General features: G+C 42.2%; 2 protein-coding genes across 2 annotated transcripts in view; one reads left to right on the top strand and one right to left on the bottom strand.

Moving 5' to 3' along the window:
* The first annotated feature begins 3,010 nt into the window (after positions 1 to 3,010).
* Positions 3,011 to 12,463, top strand: fam131ba (family with sequence similarity 131 member Ba). The gene is made up of 8 exons (XM_070922360.1): positions 3,011 to 3,110; positions 6,275 to 6,493; positions 7,039 to 7,179; positions 8,980 to 9,135; positions 9,219 to 9,388; positions 10,789 to 10,908; positions 11,855 to 11,992; positions 12,236 to 12,463. The coding sequence occupies exons 1-8, from the start codon at positions 3,011 to 3,013 to the stop codon at positions 12,461 to 12,463; spliced, it is 1,272 nt and encodes a 423-aa protein (XP_070778461.1).
* Positions 12,464 to 18,159: 5,696 nt separating this feature from the next.
* clcn1a (chloride channel, voltage-sensitive 1a) overlaps positions 18,160 to 19,427 on the bottom strand; it is a 30,658-nt gene continuing 29,390 nt past the window's right edge. Inside the window, exons 23-24 of the mRNA XM_070921399.1 lie at positions 19,297 to 19,383; positions 18,160 to 18,642 (exon numbers count right to left, since the gene is read on the bottom strand). Of these exons, the coding sequence (XP_070777500.1) occupies positions 18,160 to 18,642; positions 19,297 to 19,383 (570 nt within the window). The remainder of the gene's footprint in view (positions 18,643 to 19,296; positions 19,384 to 19,427) is intronic.

Below are 19,427 nucleotides of genomic sequence, written 5' to 3'. Positions count from 1 at the left end.
TCAGGACTAAAGCTTAAGACCAGTTTCTATGTCCCACAACTCCTCTCCCCTCTTTCAAATCTCCTTCTTCTCTTCCCACCTTTGCTATACCTGTACTTTTCTCCTCCCCTTCTCCCACTCCTTCCTCCCCTCTTCTCCCTCCCCTCTCCTCCCTCCCCCAGCATGGCTGTGCCGAGTTTTCCTGGGAAGGAATCAATGTAAGTCTCCTTGTTTAAATCTCCTTCTTTTCACTCCCCAAATCTCCTCTTCTTGTCATTTTCCCCTCCATCACTCAGCCACTACCTGAGTTTGGGCTTTGAGTACATAAGTTGACATCCTGCTCGTTTATCCCTCCACCCTTCCTGCCTCTTCCTGCCACTCTCTCTCTCTCTTATCTCTCTCTCCCACTCCCTCTCTCTTATTTATTTTTCTCCCCATAAACTCTCTCTCCCATCCGTCTCCTCTCTTGGTCCTCTGCTAATCTACTGTACTGCAAGCTTCATATATATACAGAGTCACAGATAACAGGCTGTAATAAGCTTATCTTATCCACAGCTGAAGCCTTCGTACAAGCCCCAGTTTTTACTGAAAGCACTGCATGATGAAGTGCATCGCTGCTGAACTGTTTCTGTACCTTCAGCAGAATTCATTTGCACGATGTGGATTTTGTTGACTCAAATATGCTTGGAGGCAAATAATCTCACATAGACACACTTCTGTCTCAAGCACCAGTGTTCTGGAGGAATGGCCTTATAACATGATCGACTTCTTGTACTTGTGGTCTTGTTTTTCTAGCCAGGTGGACCAAGTTTGCATTGTTACTTTAGATGAAATACGACCAAAAATGTTAAACAAGTGTGATAAAACTTACTTTTTATTTGCTGACAGCCTTTCATGCTTTACATGGGAGAGGGAAACTTTCATCCATAGGGACACATCAAAGCCCTGGATGAAATATGCATACATATTCACATTCGTGTTAGTAAACAGCAACAGGTTATTTGCACGTCTAGCAGACACAGAGCAAAGTAAGCAGTCTACTAGAGTCATGTGTCCAATATTCACTCTCCTTTCACTCTGGTTCGGCCGTCACAAACTCCCAAACATTCTTCTTCCCTCAGCAGCTCACTACCTTAGTTTGGTGCTGGGCAGGTAGTGTAAAGTAGGTTAATCAGTGAAAACAGATGCTCGCTGCCGCTGGAAACGTGGTTGATGAGAGCTGTGACACTGAAGCATGCAGTAAACGAGCCATAAAACAACAAAACTACGAGCTAAAGGAGGCTAAAGAGCTGGTATGTTGCTATGAGTGACCCCTTTCACCCCACATGTAGTCATTTGACTTAATGTCAATACAAAACATCTTGATGCTAACAGTTTTGTTGTCCTACCAACAGTAGAACACTGAGCATCAGTAGCTTTCAATATATTTAACAGGTTTGAGCTACGCTGAGAGCCCACGATGCTGCTGCTTCAGCATCTCTGTTGTTTTACACATCAGTGTGACTGTGCTGGACTGGAAGGCACAAAGGGAACTTGAGAAAGTTATTTTTTATTACAAAATACGTTTTCACTTCTGGTTTATTGCATTTGAGGATGAACAGGCTCCAGTGGACACAAGACTAATGGAGGGGAAATCCATGATCATGGATTGCTATAATAACTGCATCTGTATGCCTGCAGACTTGCTGGCTGCTGTATTATTACACCATATCATGTAACTGTTACATGCAGGGGGTATACAGCAGATAGAATAACATCTGGATGAGACTCCACTTGTACACCACTGAGGGAGCAGATAATACTCGTTCGCTTTTATATAGTAATTAATGCACTTTGACTCAAAATATTACATCACATCTATCACACAATCCCCCGGTGTAACAGAGTCCACATGTTTTCCCTACTATTTCCCACTGTAATTAGCTGTTGGGGGGACCTCATTAAGAGCCAGGCTCTGTCTCTGTGTTCATTAGTGGGCTGGCTGGTTTGTCATGAGCAGTTTCTACTGTATTTCCTGGTACAGGAAGTACAGTAGAAATCACAAAAGCATGAGCAGTTTTCAGGTCGGGGTGCCGTTCACCAGAGTGTGCTTGGTCTTAGTGTCTCAATGGAGAGTCGACAAACACAGATTCAGTTCTTTGAGTGTCCTGGAGATAACCTTAAATATCACACAATTTGAACGTTATATCACGCTATCATTTGAGGCTGTATGAACCGATGATGTTTATGAGGAGGGTGGGGTGTCATTTGTCGCTTCATATTGATGCATGTATTTCACATGAGCTCAAAGGGTGGAGATAACCAAGAGCATTTGAGATGCAGAAAGGCCGAGAGAGACCACTGTTAAACTAGAGGACACAGGTTTAGGCTCCTGCCTCTGGCCTGGAGAAGAGTCCTTCTGAAGAAGAGCAAAACAAGCAACACGTTCTCTCATTATCGTAAAAACATAAAAAGTACCTGTATGCATAAATAAATCACTTGGCTGCTGTTATGTATCTAATATTTGTACTGTATATAAGCAATCTTACATCTTAGTAGTGAAAACACTGCATCCATCAGTAATTGGTCCACATCATCAAGTTTTTCATGATGATTTTGTGCCAATTACCAGCTGCTGTGCTCACCATAGACTCTCTTTTGTCCATTTAAATTGCTTTTGAATCACATCTTGAGCATCCATTTTACTTTTAGCCACAGTATATCTATGATTCTCTTCTTTTCGATCAATGATCCCTGTAAGCCATTTACAAAGTGTTCAAATAATTAACCCTCCTTTCTTATTCCCTCTATTACAACCTCCCCTCTCTTCTTCTATCTCCCTCTCCCTATTTTCTGAATCTTCAATCATCTGCTCTCTTCACCTCAATTTCTTTTATTCCATTTTCTCTTTCTCTCTCATTTTGTCATTTTCCCTGTCGCATTGCATCTTTTTCTTTTTCTTTTATCTACATCCTCCTTCCTCTTACATTCTCTCGTCCACCCTCTCTCCTCCAACCACACCTCACCTCCCTCCCTCTCTCTTTAGTTGTCCATGGAGGACACTACTTCCATTCTCCCTCGTCTCAAGAGGAAGCCCGCCAACTCCTATGGGATCGGTGCCCTGGCTAAGTCCTCTCTGACAGGTGTGTCAGGTGTGTGTCTGTGCTGCTAGATGGTAAAACAGCCCCCATGTTGCCTCCACATGCTCCACAGAGGGTCAGGACTGAAGTTGTTGTTGAGAACTGACAGGGACTAAATGTCCTTTCCCTGTTGTGTAAAAGATAATTCTTGGTTTCTTTTCGTGTGATAATCAGATGGTTATTTGGTTCCAGAGTAGTCCAGCAGCCAAACGATCAATGTGTGGTTTGGTTTAACGGTGATCACCAGACGGAATCAGATATTCATTTTTGCTGCAACATAAACGAGAGTAAACGGGGCATATAAACCCACTAAAAGGTTTCTCAGCTAATTAGTACTAACAATGATTGAAATTCATTCATTTTGCATTAGTGTCATTGTGTTAAGGTCTGCATGGCTGTTGCTAGACAACCAAACCACTCATCCCACTTTGCAGAATGGAGTTTAAAAAAAAACAAAAACGTTGTCCGGCAAAAATATTAAATCTGGCCCAACATGTGCAGCGTCGTCCTGAGATGCACTTTGTTGGCCTTTCAAATAGAACTTTTGAATGCTAAACTCCTTCCTCACAGTATTGTGTGTGTGTGTGTGTGTGTGTATTGTGCAATGTTTTGCACTTTATAAGCCTTTAAACTCATTGATCTGCCACCCCCTCCTTGATTGTATTTAATAGTCTCACTGGTGACTGAAGCAACAGAGACCCCTGCATGCTTTTTAGGAACACCAGCTTAGTAGCCTGAATCTCAATGTCAAACGTACAGTGAGGAGGCAAACCAGGGATGTTTCGATGTTATGCCTTAAACCCGTCTGCCAGCAGGATGCCAAAGGCTCCACTTAGGTTTAACCGAACCAACTCAACCAATTGAACTATTTTTGGTGTCTCGAGCAGCTCTTCCTTTGGAGTTTGTTTGAATAATGATAACAACTCCATTCTGCTTCTGCTTTCACTTGGTTTCTGCACTGCTGCTTGCAGGCCAAAGGATCATGTGACACTCTTGAAAACAGGAATTATCTTTTCACCTTTGCCATAAATGGCGGTTTTTCGTAAATCAAACCTTTTCTCAACATACAACTTCAATCTAGAGCAGGAGGAGGAGAAGCAGGAGCTTGGAACCAACATGGCCGCCCCTGTGGGTGCCCCTTCCTATATCACTCCCTACTTTCCCTCTTTTCCATTGATATCAACAGCAGTCAATGACAGACACATTTCGCAGAGTCATTGATGGAAATCCAATCAGATCTTTGAAACTAAAGTAAGTGAGATTACTTACTTTAAGTATTTACTGAAGCATCTCCACAGGCGTGTTGGGAAATGTAGTGTATTTGTAATGTGGCGGTGTGGCCCAATATAAGTGTCGTGACTTCAAGCGGCTGGTGCCTCTTTTGTGCTATCTCGTGCTTTGTGCTTCAAACTGTAGTGCTCTGTGCTTTGCAGTGTTTAAGTGTAGCGCCTCAGTGTTTGTGTAAAAAGTGTTTTTTGTTGTGTCTGGAGCACTTTAAATAAATCTCTCGGTATCATTTAACAGTGTATAGAATTATTTTTTGAGCATTTGAATAGCCAAGACCCCAACACCCTCCCTCATCTCTCATCCCCATTCTTTCCATTCCTATTTCCATCCCCAATTACACTCTGCAGGGAGTGTTTGATTTTCAAATGAGATTGGCTCTCTTTGTCTAAGGGGAAAAACTGTTTCTATTTATAACCCAGCCTGCAACTTGCCCCCTGGACCGGGGGAGCAATTTCCGAAGCTCTGTCTCTGTTTATTCATGCCTGTTTGATTTTAATTTAATTTTTTATCGATCAGCCTCTCTGCAAGCATTTAACTCAGTGTATATGTCCCCAGTTTGAATCCTGTATTTGCATCTTAATTGGGCAGAGATTTGCCAGTGGACCCTTCTCAACGTTGTGTTTACACCCAAGGATTACTTTCCTCTGCCTCTCTCGGTCTCTGTAACACGTTTTTAATTACGCAAAGTCTAATGAATCTCATTTATTCTGTTTACCAGGAGATGAGTAATGGCTTTAATTATTAATATGGGTTTGTCAGCGTTTCAGCCGTCATCCTTGTCCTTTTCTGTTTGATTCAACAAACTCTAAGTAGCACACAGGCACCCCTGTCCAATTTGTCACTATGGTTAGCTCATGTCACCTGACCTCCGACCTGTTGACTCCTGTCCATCGCCTTCTGCACTATTGTGTAGCAGATTCATCAGTTAATTTCTTTGCTTACGTTCAGTCACATACTTATCTGAATATTTTACACAGCACAGAGAGGTGGATATGTTGAACTCAAAAAGACAAAAAAGAAAATATGTAATATCTTTGTTTGAATGCCAAGAGGTCACCAGACGAACTGTCTATGGTCTACTCAGTTTTGATCAGAATCTCAACATATTTTTAAGCAAAATATCAGGTTAAAGAGCCACTCATTGCTATATGAGTTCTCCATCATTAAAATGGCACATAATGATGTGACGGATATGAATAGTTGGTGAGCGGTGACTGTTTTGATGAGGGTGCTGTGGATGTGGCCAGTAGATATTCTGGGGCTTAGCTCCACTGACGGAGGTTTGAAAGCAGCAGTGGTTTAAAGGTTGGAGGCAGGTGACACATAAATATTAACACCACTATTGTGTTCTTCAGCAAGACAGCAGGAGGGCTCATCAGCCAATCAGCAAGACTGAAGTTGTACTGTATTGTTGCTAAATTAGAAAAATTGTGCTCAATGATCCTACTTTGGATAAACACTTTTAAAAAGAAACGAAAACTTCAGCACGCAAACTGAAATTTAAAAGTGAAAAATCATTTTGACAATCTTTAAAGACTAACTCGTGTAATTTAATCTACTTTTAGAGCAAAGTAGCTGCAAGGTCGTTGCCATGTTCTCATACCCCGTCACAGAACTCTCTGAATACCATACCATACATTTATTACCCCACTGGCATCATCTCTTTTAGCTTCATGTATTAAACAGTTTCCCTACAACATTACACATTTTCTCATTATCATTCTACCCCCCACCCCCCCCCCCCCCCGAGCCTCAGCTGGAGGTGTCGTCAACTGCAGAGGCCAGAAGTAGTTTTGACAGTGTTTGTGTGTGTCTGGTGTGTGTGTGAATGTGTTTGTGTGTGTGTGCTGCTGGTTTGCTCCTCCTGCGCCCCCCCATACCTGTTGTAGGCGTGACTCGCTCCATGAAGGACAAAGTGACCAAGCCCACCGCCATGGCCCAGGGTCGTGTTGCCCACATGATCGAGTGGCAGAGCTGGGGCAAACCATCTGCAGGGCCCCTGGGGGCCGCGGGACATACCAACCTGCAGAGGGAAAAGGAGAGGAGGATGGAGAACGACGCTTACAGCGACCTTAGTGATGGCGAGAAGGAGGCTCGCTTTGCTGCAGGTGAGGGGACTCAATGTACAGCTGCTACTGTCAGAAAAGTATAAATACAACATGTGAACCAGTTATCTGCATGGTTTGACATTTCAGATTACTAAAATAATAACAAACACATGAAACACATTTCACATAGTTAACTTTTGAGGGTGTTCCAAAATGGACAGGCCCGGAAAGATGTATTACTTGCCCTGGTGTCTTTTTCTTGAATATACATTTTTGCTACACACTGTTTGGAAAATCGTATTGGTTCTGGGCCACTTGGTACAAAGCTGGCAAGACGAGTTTAGGGTCAATTATTATTATTGTTACTTACACACATTTCCCACTTTCTCCCAATTTCTCCATTCTTACCTCCTGATTGTTTTTATTAATAATTAACTTCTGCATGTGTTAGCAAAGCTGGGATTGAGATTAGTTTAAGGTACTTTATCTGTAATTGTGTTTCAGTGAGTTAAAAGATCTTCCTATTATTATTACATGCTGCTGATGTTAATGTTAGTACTGCTGCATCTCAGCCAGCACTGACTCTACTCTTACTCCCTCTGTAGGCATCATGCAGCAGTTTGCGATCTCGGAGGCGACTCTGTTCGGCTGGAACTCGATGGACGGGGAGAGTATGGGAGCCGGCTCCAACCAGGGCAGCGTCGCTCACCTCAGTGAGGTCAACCAGGAGAGCATCACCAGCAGAGGTACTGCAGTTTAAACCTTTCTGCAAATGGCTATCGGGCACGACTACAAGGCTCTGAATGCTTCTAGTTGTAAACTACTGCAGTATTTGGTTGGAACCTTTTACCTTGAGGGCACAGAGCAAGAATCTGGAACTGCCATAAACCTACAGCTCGAGGTTATATAATAGCATACCTACGGATACGGTTTTCTCATTGTAGACTTCAAGGTGTAAGAGCAAGAAACACTTCTGACACACACGTTACCCTATTATGCTTCCTATTATGCGTAGATGCACAGTTTGGGAAAATTAGAGCCCAGTTGGAAACTAAAAACAGCCACGTCAGTTATTCTGCCGACCAGCTGTAAAGGACTTTTGGAGGGCAGGCACACAGCTGCACATTTCTGCCTTTCACTGCTCCCGGGCACTTACTCAAAAACGTCCAAATGACAAATTCAGATGACAGCCTGTCATTTCTGAAATCTCAGAACACGTTCCGATGGAGAGTCATGAGTGCTTGGGTAAGAGAATTTACCCAAAATCTGAAAGACCAGTTGTATTAAAATAAGGAAATGAACTGCATGAAAAGTGAAGTTAAAGAGAGAGATTTGACTTTACACTTGGCTGAATAAAACAAAAAACAGTTTGGGGAAACAAACTCATATCCTGATTTGTGCTTTGAGCCGCAGGAGGTGAGATGTCCGTTTAGTTCAGTTGTGCATAGGATGATAAAACAGAAAGAAAGGAAGGAAAGAGAGCATTTTGCTCAGGCAAGATTAGGAAACTCCATCTGAACTCGCAGGAACAGCCATATTCTTAAAAATCAAAACAAGACTAACAGTTTCTTTTTCTCCTGGCTGTTCAAAAATAACAAATATAATAATTTGAGAGCTGGACTTGCGTGACGAATTCACCTGTACACAGAGTAACACTGTAAATTGTTTCTTTTTTAGCTGGTGTTTAGCAAAGCAGAGCGCTGTCCAAACCCTGAGGGACCCTGTAGGTTAGCACAAGGACTTAGCCCTGCTCTCATTAACAACACCATATGGGCTCTGCTCTGTGCTTTATCTAGCATGCAACACCAACACACACGTACAGAGCACACACGCACACGCACACACACAAACAATTAAACAGCTACTTCATATCAGCATGAGGACTGAGGGGATGTGTCTCCTCCACAGTCTGTTTGAGTGTTCAGCCCCCCTCCATGGGTTATACTCCATAATAACAACACTGCTGCAGATAGGCTAATCATACTCCAATTAAAGTTATTATAGTTTGTTGCTTTTGGATGAGGTCAGGTTTATCCCTGTGTACGGCTTTATAAGAGCATCTAAACTCTGCTGTTAATGAATCAACGCTTCAGGGTCTGAGGTTGGATTCAAGTCTCTTCTTTATATTGTCTTGTGTTTTTGTCCCAAACCAGTCCATACATGCTACACTGTGATGCACATTTCTTAATTTCCTGAAAATAAAAGCATTTGCTCAAATCCTTTGATTTGTATAAAGGATGAAGCCTCTCAGTCTTATGTCATGTCATGTGTTATCTCAAAACATCTTTCACTGAACAAGAAGAAAATGACTGGATGGAATCCTTATAATTATTCTGCAGAATCTTATTGTATTCAGATGTTTGTGGGAATCTGTGGTTGTGCCTCTTTTCTCAGTGCAGTCTTTTCCTCATTCATTGCTAACATTACGTTTTCACCCATCTCTCTCCTCTCTCTCTCTCTCGTTGTTCTTTGTTTTCTTTTCCTCTTAAACTGTCTAAGTTCTCCTGTGTCTCACTCCTCCCACCTGTCTGCGTTTCCCCATACAGACCAGGTGCTCCACCACTCCTCTGCGGATGTCTGGCCTCACACCTACGTCTCACAGGGCCTGTACTGCCTGTCGTCCTCAGACGCCTGGGACCCAATCACCAGCCAGCCCTCGGGCGTGGCCTCGCCTGCTGCAGGCTCCTACATCATGGCTGCTGGTGAGGATTGAATCTACGCTCTTACACTGCGTCGGAACACTTGGCTGTGTCTCTGAGCACCAAGTGTTTTACGGTTGTTCCAGGTGGCAGCAGTGGAGCAGGTGGTACACCTGGTGAGGGGTTTGATGGGACGGTAGGCGGTTACCTTCAGCAGCACCAGACTCATCTCACCCTGCAGCAGCACAACCAACTCCAACAGCTCCAACACATTCACCACTACCAGCAGCAACAGCTTCTGCAGTACCAACAACAGGTCAGTACTAAGACTGTTCATTTATGCAGTGTGTTACTAATGACTCTGGCACTAACAACGTGTAGCAGGCAGCATCAGGCCTACCAGCAACAACAGCTGGGTATCTAAATGACCAAACAGCTACCACAGAGGCGACGGCGTGTCACTACTACTAGAACAGTAGTACTACATACTCATATATATTAAGAGCGAAATCATTAACTGGAGTAACATGGCTGTAGACTCTATGAACAACACAATAATAAAACGCATTGAATCATATTTAAAGTACAAGTAAAACGTCCATTGTCAATGTATTTCCCTACAATATATAAAATGAGTTGTACAGTATATACATGTAACTCGTAGGACACAAAGTTACTGGCATTGTTGAATGTGTCTCTGTTGCTGGCACCAATACTGACGTGCTGTATACACACAAGGTATTCACGTGCTTCTTGAGCGATCAGACTGATTGAAACGCTTTAACTTTTAAATGGCAGGCTTCACTTCCTGTAAACTGGTCTGATGTGTTGGCTGTGTGGCTTTTATTGGTGTAAATCAGCTGCTGACTTCCAGCTCTCAGGCTGCTGGGAGGTTTTCTGCAAATGAAGTGAGTCATGATGAACTGTGGCACCCAAAGACTTTTTCGGCTTCACTGGCTGCTCTTGCATTGGTACATCTCAGAGCTCATTAAATAACTAAGGGTTATGAAATAATAACTTGGAAAGGTCAGGGACTGTGTCTTAGAAAGGTGTACTGATCCGAGACCACAATGGAAATGAGCTTGTTAGCTTTACTGTGTGTATTATATGGTTTCCCTTGTGAAGGGGACTGAATAGATTGAATATATTACATTACACTTATAATAACATTACATTTATAATAAAGCTTTTCAATCAGTCAGTCAATTTTCTGAGCATCAGTCAATGCATGAGAGCCGGAGACATTTCCCCACTGTTCCCTGCAGCGCCATCCCTGCCTTATAATTTGAAGGGATATTAAAAGTGGACGCAGACCATTATTAGTAACTAGAAGGAAGTGAAAAAACTGGCAAAAGTATTCTTCTCCTACACGAGATTACTAAAGGCTGGAAGAATAAAACTGCTTTGTCATTTGTTTTGGCATGAAGGGGCTTTTATAGCCTCCTACAGCTGAAATGTGTTGTGATGCAGTGGCTCACTATAGCATTGTTGTCTATTATTAATGTCAGGAGTATTTTAAATCTCTAGTGGGGGGCGACATTTTTGTTCCAAACAAAAACAGAAGTTTAAACTCAAGAAATGTGGCCACTGGCCAAGACACTGTTGAGTCACTGCTATTGATGAACAACCAAATGAACCCTCTGAAAATATGTTGAGCTTATTTTACAGTGAATCCTCATTAACTCTCCTTCCTTCCTTTCCTATCTCTGACAACAGTCTATGGAGCACAGGCCACATAGTGCCTCCCATTCCCTCCAAGCCACCCCCAACAGCACCATCCACAGTCTCGGTCCTCCCACCCACCCTCGGCTAGCTGACCTGTGGGGAGCTGCGCAGGTCGAGGCACACCACGTAGACACTCACCTGCTGAATCCAAATGGTCAGATTACAGACTTTGCGGACTGGATGATAGTCTAATATATTCTGACAGCTCTGAGAGTTTTCCATGGCACGTGGCTGTATATACAGTCACAGGCATCACCGCTTAGTCATTGTTACAGAATGAGTGAGACAAGTCATCATAACAATTACAGCATGTCTTATTATGCATTTAATGCTCTCTTGTTATTTTAGGAAGCTAAGGTTTATCTTCTTTGATCCCATTTCTCAGGCAAGTTTCAAAAGTGAAAAAAGTTCACTGATCATAGTGATATCAAGGTGATGTTAATATTCTGCACAGGAACACCCCTTTCTGGTTATTTTCCATCATGTTTGACAGTCATCTTGGCTAATTTGTTTTTGTCTTCTGGATCTGGCTTTGTTTATATCAGCAGGCATATTTAGCACACATCTGTAGTGCAGTGAATGATGGGAGAAACTGCCAGGGAAGTCGGCAAGGTAGGAGACAGGCTGGAAATCTGCATGGAGCACTGCCAAAAGCCTGCATGACAGAATATAGCGGACCTGACAACGGACATCGTTAAATCTCAGAGTAGCATGCTGTAAAGTCCGCAAGTTTGCAAGTCTATGCATTTGGATTCAGCATTGGTGTTTGTTGTACCTACCTAAGTATCTGTTTTTTCTCTCTGATGTTCTGCACAGGCAAACCAAGCTGTGGTCGGGGCAGGGGGGTAGCACATTCTGCTTGTCCATCTTCCTTCCTTCCTTCTTCTTTCTCCTCCCTGTCTTCTTTGTCTGTCTCTTTCTTCGTGACTGCTATTGGAACTGAAATAGACGAGTTGATTTTACTGTGAAATATATGTTGGAATGCCAATAACCTGTTTAAAATTGGTGCAACAAAAAAAAGACAAGCAATTAAATCAGCAAACTTAACTGGTTGCAGGTGGAGATCGTCGGGCAGCTGAGTGGACAGATGGCTGAAATGGTCGGAGGAGTGGTGGAGACGGTCGGAGAGGAGCCAGAGCCCGAGGCTGAAGGTATCCCTGAGCAGCATGAAGAGGAAGAGGAGGAGCTGACAAAGGTGAGTTACTTCTATAAGCTCTTTGTTCAAAAGTTTGATAATAAATTACCAAAAAGCAAGTCTTCTTTCAACTGGACCAGCCCTTGGTTTTAGTTTCCTAATAACTGAGTCATCACTGAGATTAGTGAGGACAACATGTAAACACTTGATAAATAGGAAGAATAGAGTTTTACTTACCTGTGACAGAGCCCATCCGCCGCATCCCAAACTGTCTTTTAAACGCTTCATTTCCTGTCTTTACAGGTAGAAGAGGTAACATTAACCTTGGAGCCAGAGCCGTGCTCTTTGACCCCGTCCCCGCTGAGGGAGGACGCCTCCTCGACCAGAGGTTCAAGCCCAGGATTGCCAGCACAGACCGCAGAATCTGTTGCGCAGAGGATACCGTTTGACGTCACGCCCTGCGTTGTCCAGTTGCTGGAGAAGGACGAAGAGGCGGAGGAGGGCTCCATTGTTGTTGTTGCAACCAACTGAATCATAGGGCCAGAAAAAACTGCCAAAAACAGGAAATTAATACTTAAATAATCAATCAAGCTATTCTATCCCAACCCCAACCCCCTCCACCTCCCAACTATTTACCCACTTTGAGTCCGAGGAACCGTGAGAAGACTTTTTCAGATGAAAACGTGGGATGTAATGTACACAAACTAAATGCCAAGAAGTCCCGAAGTTACTGCGGGAAATGTGGAATATTATGGACAATTTAAGGCAGACAAGAGACAATTCAATTCAGTGACTGCTGAAACAAGCCGAGTGAGGATAAGATGGATTCACACAAAGTTTGGACCAATCGGACCAAAGAACCAGGACTGAAAGTCGAACAGGTAACAAACAGATGGACATGAAATTCTCCAAAAAAGAAGAAGACGGTGGGAGAAGAAGATGAAAGAAAGGGCCTAAGTTAAAAATTCAGTGCAATACAACAAACATGGACACAACAACACTTGGGTCAAACAGTATTTGCAAATAATTCTGAGTGGTTGGTTCACACCAGTAAGCGTGTCGCATCTGAAATACCCTGCAGGACCAGAAGATGTACCAGGTCACAGAGAACTGTTTGATTGGCTAGTTATTGTACTTAGCTTTGATTGACAGCTTGTCTGAGCCCTAGCTGATGAGGTGAACTCAGTCCTACCTGATGCTCAGAGTGACCTGTGGCACACACTTGGAGTCATTTGCAAACACATGATCTGGACACAACCAAAAGAAAGTGCATGCTTTTTAACAGTGACCTAGCCCTAACAGTATAACACAGTATACAAAGTAATAATATATCAAATTGCTTTTTATAATAAAAGAAAAAAATCCAATAAACCGATATGTATTTGTATGAATGTAAGACTGTATGTATGTATAGTATGTTTGTATGAATGTAGCTTTGTTTGTGTGTAAAATATATATATTCTGGGAAACAGATTCTTCTCTGTGTTCTTCTATTCCACCATGTGTTGAAAAAGTGCACACACATACATGTAGTCTTGAGATGACCTTCACTAAGATAATGTATTTCTTAGCCCCTAACATACCTAACCAAACCTTAATACTAGACTTAACCTAAACTTAATTCAATCAGTCAAAAATGCCCTCACACTCAAGGTCCCACATTGGTCACTCACAAAGATAGAAATATAAGAACACACATGAACAGTATGCTTGTGGAGATATTGAACTCCTCAGCCCATCCCCCAACCATCACCACTACTGTATATACCAGTGGGGGTACTAACCAGTGGCTATTGGTAAGACTAGCGGAACCAGATGGATAGTGATGGTGGTTGGACAGCTGATCGGGCCATGACCTTCACATGAAGTTGATTCACTGTAGATATAAAGCTGGGACCTAATGTGCATTAGGTCAGATGATGGAGTGGAAAAGTGTTCTGATATAACCAGTAACTATTCGTAAGACTAGTGGAGCTAGATAAGCAGGGATGACGGCTGGACTATCGACCATGGCATTCATATGTAGCCTGGTTGAGTTTAAAGATACGTCAGGGGTTAGAGAATGGCCTGTCAGAGGGCTCAGTAGATTCCCACTGCAGGGCCTAGTGATAGGTCAAAACATCATTTAACATCAATACTGGGCTTCCGTGAGAATACCAGCCAAGGAAACAAACTATTCCTGTTTATTGATAAGTTCCGAGGTTTAACTCCCTTTATTTTATCCTATTTCTAACCAAGTCTTGACAGTCAAAAAGCCAAATTGTCGTCACTTTCCAAAAGAATCCTCACTCTCTTTAGTTTAGTCAAATTTAGACAGGTCCTCCGAAAAAGAATTAGAAACAGATACAATACACAACAAAACACACACACAAACAGTATACAACTCTCTGACCTTCAGTATACGCATATATATGTAATAAACTGACAAACACAGCAATGCAAAGAACGGGCATGACGTAAATGTCGTGCTGTATATTTTTCAAGCTGCAGTGTGAAGGTCAGAGGTTTCCTTCAGGGAGCTGTGGTAGTTTTCTTGTAGTCATCAATTCCACTAAAACACTCAAAGTGTTCTGATCACCACAACAGCCTCATTCATTAACTCGGGCCATGTAGGCTTCAATATTGTCTGGAGGCAGAGACGTGCCCTTCTCCGTTCAAGGGCTTTTATCCTTTTGAGTTCTTCTGGAGGCTTTCTGTGTGTGTTTTCGTTTAACAAAGCAAGCTGTGTGTTTTTGTTGATGCTATTTCTAAAACATCAAATTGCATTTTAATAAGTAAAGAAATGCTGCATAATTGAAGAAGTCCTTGAAAGCAACATGCTTTAGTGACTTCATATGAGTGTGTAAAGTGGAAATGTGAGTTTAAAGACAGAAGTATGAAAATATCTGTCATAACTCTGCATGTTTGCTAAAGAAAGTCAAGACAAACAAACTGAAAGGCACAGAACGAATTTTACAACTGTGTGGCTGTGAAACATAAAAAAAAGAAGAAGATAATCTCTTCTAAAAGACTCATACAGCTGCCTGAGAAGACGATTCACTCTCACACTCCAGTGAAGACCTACGATGCCCCTGACCACTGCGATAATCATCTGTCCTCTGTTTGTCCTCTTGTTGCTTAGAGATGTCATCCTGTAAATCCTTCAATGTCCAAGCATGCGGGGCACGCTCACACTCACATCTGAAGACTGAGTTTAAAAAAAGTGACACCTGGCTGTAGGAAATGAGAGACGCCACGACGCTTTTTGAGCAGAAGCGAAACATATTACGGTATTTTCGTCTGAGATGTCAGTCACGCCGTGTAATTACTCTGGTGTTCCATCACTTTAATTGCTTATGTAGAGTTTGTATTACCTACAAAAGCTTTCTTCCAAAATGAGATAGTCATCATTTCAAATCCCTCACTGCACAGTGGTCTGCAGAAGAGCACCAACTACATGCCTAAAATTACTTTCATTTCAAAATGAGTATAAGTGACACCCACTCTTATAAAATAACATGATAAAAAGCAATTAAGGTAAGAAACCACAGGTAGATATGAGAACCCTGCCATCCTGTCAAAATCAAGTTAAATATGACGTAAGTTTATATGATTAAATTCTATTTTCAAGTTTATTAGTGGTTATACTGACAGAGAATGGAGAATGTGCTTTGAGGAAAAAGTGTTTTTTGGAGTTAAGTTTGTGCTACATGTAATTCACACAACTATCAAAACTTCAATAATTGTTTTGGACATTTACTGTAATCAGAGCAGTTATGAAACCTCAGAATGATCCGGCCAAACTCTGGTGAAATTTTAGGTTACTGAAGAATCAATTGTCTCATGTGATTTCTAAAGCAAAAATCTATATTTCTGCCCTACCTTTGTTCAGTTCTCGGTCCAGGTGAGTAAAGAAGTTAAGAAGAAACTTTTCTTTCTGACTGCAGATAAAATGTGCTGCCTCCCCCCTGTCCTGGTCTGCCTCTACAACGCGCCTGACCTGGATAAATAAAGGTCAAATTCAAACACATGAAGGAGAACAATTAAAGCATTTCACTTAATAAAACTTTATTTCACTACATCTTTCACAGTTTTATAAATTTTGAGATAACATTTGACTCCACTAAAAGATAAATAAATTAATACATTAACCACAAACACAGACAGACGAAAGAAATTAGCACTTAGACCAGCACAGAGCCCCCTGAAGAAACGGACACGCACGTTTTAACTCACACAGACATAAAGAAAAAGCTTTCTGTTAAATCTGCAGCTTTAAAGACTTTCAAGGCAGCACCTGAGAAAAGGAAACCGGAAGGAGATAAGATGTAAGAGGAGACGAGCGATACATGAAAAGGAGGGGAACATCACAAGGAGGAAAGTTCAACACATGAATGCAATTATTGCGGTAGTCACTGAGCAGTTCTTCAGATTAAACTTCTGTTCGGTATCATTTAAGAAGTTGGGGCACTTCCGTTCATTATCAGAATTTAATTTTGTAGATGAAACCAGTAATTTTGGGTTTAATAACAGTCGATTTGAACCTCTACACAGTTTAGTTGACCCAGCTGTTCATCAAATGGTATGATTGAGTCTCTCTGCTCTCACTCATGTATAAATAGGCAATCGTTCGCTTTGATTTTACTGTATAAAATAATAAAAAGAAAAAGAAGTCACTTTTCATTTGTGCACTAATTTTCAAATAGCAACTGCATCTCTAGTTTTAACTAGGAATCTCACATGAGCAGCTTCATGTCCTTTAATAATCATCATGACAGGTCTATATTAAATAGTTCTGCTAATGAGGTCATTTGTTAAGCTAATTAATGCATTAATTGGTAAATATCTCTCTGTCAATGTACATCATCATCTTCGTTTACCATATAGATGTTATGTGACAAAATATCAGCTGTCATCCCTGTCATGAATGTCAGCCATCACTTTGTTACTGGAGCATGATGGAGGTCACATTTTGGAATGAAAAGCTTCTGTTGTTGTATATTTATTCGCATTTCTTTGTGAAACATTATCTTCATCATAATCTCAAGTATTTTAAAGTAGTCATGTGTGATTTTTCTGGATCTGGAAGGCATCTTTGTTCGGGAAAATGGAAGGAAAAAAATCTCCAGGAAGTATGCAGCGGGGTTTGGCTGTCGTCAGCCGCCTTTAGCTGCACCATCTATCAACTTAACCGTGATGAGATGAGCTCTGGGGCTACATCCACAAGGTCAGCACACAATTTGGAGGTCGTTTTGGGGCTTTGGCCAATCTTCCACAGCGGCTGAGCAGCTCCATTAGTCTTCTGCTATCCAGATGGTCTGTTGCCAGTTTAAAAAATCAATAGCTTCTGCTCTCATCCGATAAAAACCTCTTTTTAAAGACACATAAACAATCAGGTAACGCAGAACTACTGTGCAGGGGTTCACTGGGTTCACTTCTGGTTTGGGCAGCACAGGTTTGGATTACTCTTCAGTACAGCATATTATGTTAATATAAATACAAAGATGGTACATATGTTCTGCTGTAGAGCACTGTGACACGGAGAAGTGTCTAATCAATCCAAACCCAAAGTGGGACAATGTATTTATTCCTAAACAATGTAAAAGTGAATTATTAATCATTTAAAATTTGTAATGTACACCCTACTATTTAACAGTTGTCTTGCCTTAAGGAGCCACTAACAATGAAAGAATGTATTTTTCGGGGTTTCAGTGGTGAGTTTTGGTTGCTATTATTGCCTCAATGCTGTTTCGGACGCTACTACCCCCTGACAAGAAAACATTCCTGGAGGAAACAGTCAATTGTTCAGCATAAAAATGAAAAAGCAACTTCAGTCTAGGGTTCAAGCCATCCAATCCAGAGTGTACGTGTGAAAAGCAACGAGAAAGAGAAAATGAGGAGGAAGTGTGGCAGGACAAGTATCAAAAAAACATATACATACAGAGCTTTTTAGGGAAAGACGGAGAGGCTGGGCTGGGCAGGGCGAAGAAAAAGGGTGGGCGCAGGTCTGCGAAATGAGCAGACAGAATCAGCAACTGTGGGATAAACTGTACTCAAAAATACAGAAATGATGCCTAGCTTGAAGTAGCTTCAAGCAAACACACCATTTGCTTTGAAATCTTTGCTATACTAAGTTGTGACAAAAAGAGGTAAATGTGTCCAGAGCAAAAAATTAAGAACAGAAGAAAAAACTCACACAATTAAAAAAGTTTCTCATTATAAAAAACATAACGATCACTCTGTCTAATCTAAACCATTGGCTCATCATCGCTGTCTTCATCCCCCTCAAGAAGTCCCTGTAGGGGTCTCAGGGTGGAGAGACGGATGGTGGAGGAAGGAGGAGGAGTGGAGGAAGAAGGGACTGGGGGAGGCGGGGAGGAGGGAGGAAGGGTGAGGTTGCTGTTGTAGCTGCAGCTCCTACTGGTTGAGGTGCAGGCCCCCGTGCTGCTGCTGCTCTCCTCCACCTCCTTCTTCACGCCCTCGATCCACACCTCTGTTTCATTCTCTTGGTAATGATGATGATGGTGGTGGTGTTGAGGGGGAGAGGGGGAGGGAGGCTGGGGAGCAGTTGGAGCTGAGGGAGAGGAGGTGGAGGTCGGAGAGGAAGGAGCAGTGGGAGAAGAAGGCGGAGGTTTAGAGACAGAGTTGTGGTTGCTGATGTCGCGAAAGCTGGCAAGCGGAGGTCGGAGCCGGACACCAGAGCGTGTGGAGCCCTCGATGGCCTTCTGGAGCTGGAGGAGGAGGAGGTGGTGTTAAAGAAGTGGAGGGAAGAAAGAGGAAAGGGGAAGGAGAGAAGTGAAAAGGACAGAGAGAACAGCAGAAAGACAGCAACAGAGTAGAGAGAAAAGGGGAAGAAAAAGAGGAAAGAAAGATAAAGAAAAAGAAAGAAATGGATAAAGAGTGACGGAGGAGACAGTGTTTAGCAAGAAAAGACAGCAAGTTAGAGAGATTGGTGAGTGACGGGATGAAGGGATAAATAAAGTGAGGAAGAAAAGGGGTGGAGGAGTGACACAAGAGGAGGAGACGGAGACGATAACAAGCAAAGACAGAAAGAATGAAGTAAATCAAAGAAAGCCTGAAACATACACAGAGGGTATTGATTATGCTAACAAAATACTCATACATAATTCAAAAAGCTTTATGAGACTCAAATCAGGAGCAAAAACCAATTGGATTTTTTTTCCCTCCAAAGTCAAGACAGACAAGGGAAGACTTCTGTTGAGTGTATTAAAAAAGGAAGAAGGCTTTTCTGCACTCAATGGGAATTTAATTAAATTTACTGCTTAGCTTCTGTTTCCAGGTGACCTTCATCGGACAGAGTTTCAGTTTAGAAAAACAACAACAACAAAAAAAACACGTTCATAGGTGGAAATTAAGTTTCTTACCTCTTTCAGCGCCACTACCCCCACCAGTTTGCCAATACTGGTCACATAAGCGTGACTTAGCCCCAGCAGTGAGAATAGAGTGTGCGTCTGTGGAGACAGAGTGAAAAGGTCACGCGTCAACTATGACAAAC

Source organism: Enoplosus armatus, chromosome 16 (genome assembly GCF_043641665.1).
Source record: "Enoplosus armatus isolate fEnoArm2 chromosome 16, fEnoArm2.hap1, whole genome shotgun sequence".
Taxonomy (NCBI): domain Eukaryota; kingdom Metazoa; phylum Chordata; class Actinopteri; order Centrarchiformes; family Enoplosidae; genus Enoplosus; species Enoplosus armatus.
The sequence above is the reverse complement of the archived record's forward strand: the minus strand, read 5'-3'. Positions and strand labels throughout refer to the sequence as shown.

What these genes read in the sequence shown, in the direction of transcription:
- fam131ba (XM_070922360.1), top strand. Translation starts at nt 3,011, where the DNA reads ATGGAGGACACTACTTCCATTCTCCCTCGTCTCAAGAGGAAGCCCGCC. An exon ending in GGAGAGCATCACCAGCAGAG is followed by an intron (nt 7,180 to 8,979) that starts GTACTGCAGTTT and finishes TTCCCCATACAG; the next exon opens with ACCAGGTGCTCCACCACTCC. An exon ending in ACCTGTGGGGAGCTGCGCAG is followed by an intron (nt 10,909 to 11,854) that starts GTCGAGGCACAC and finishes AACTGGTTGCAG; the next exon opens with GTGGAGATCGTCGGGCAGCT.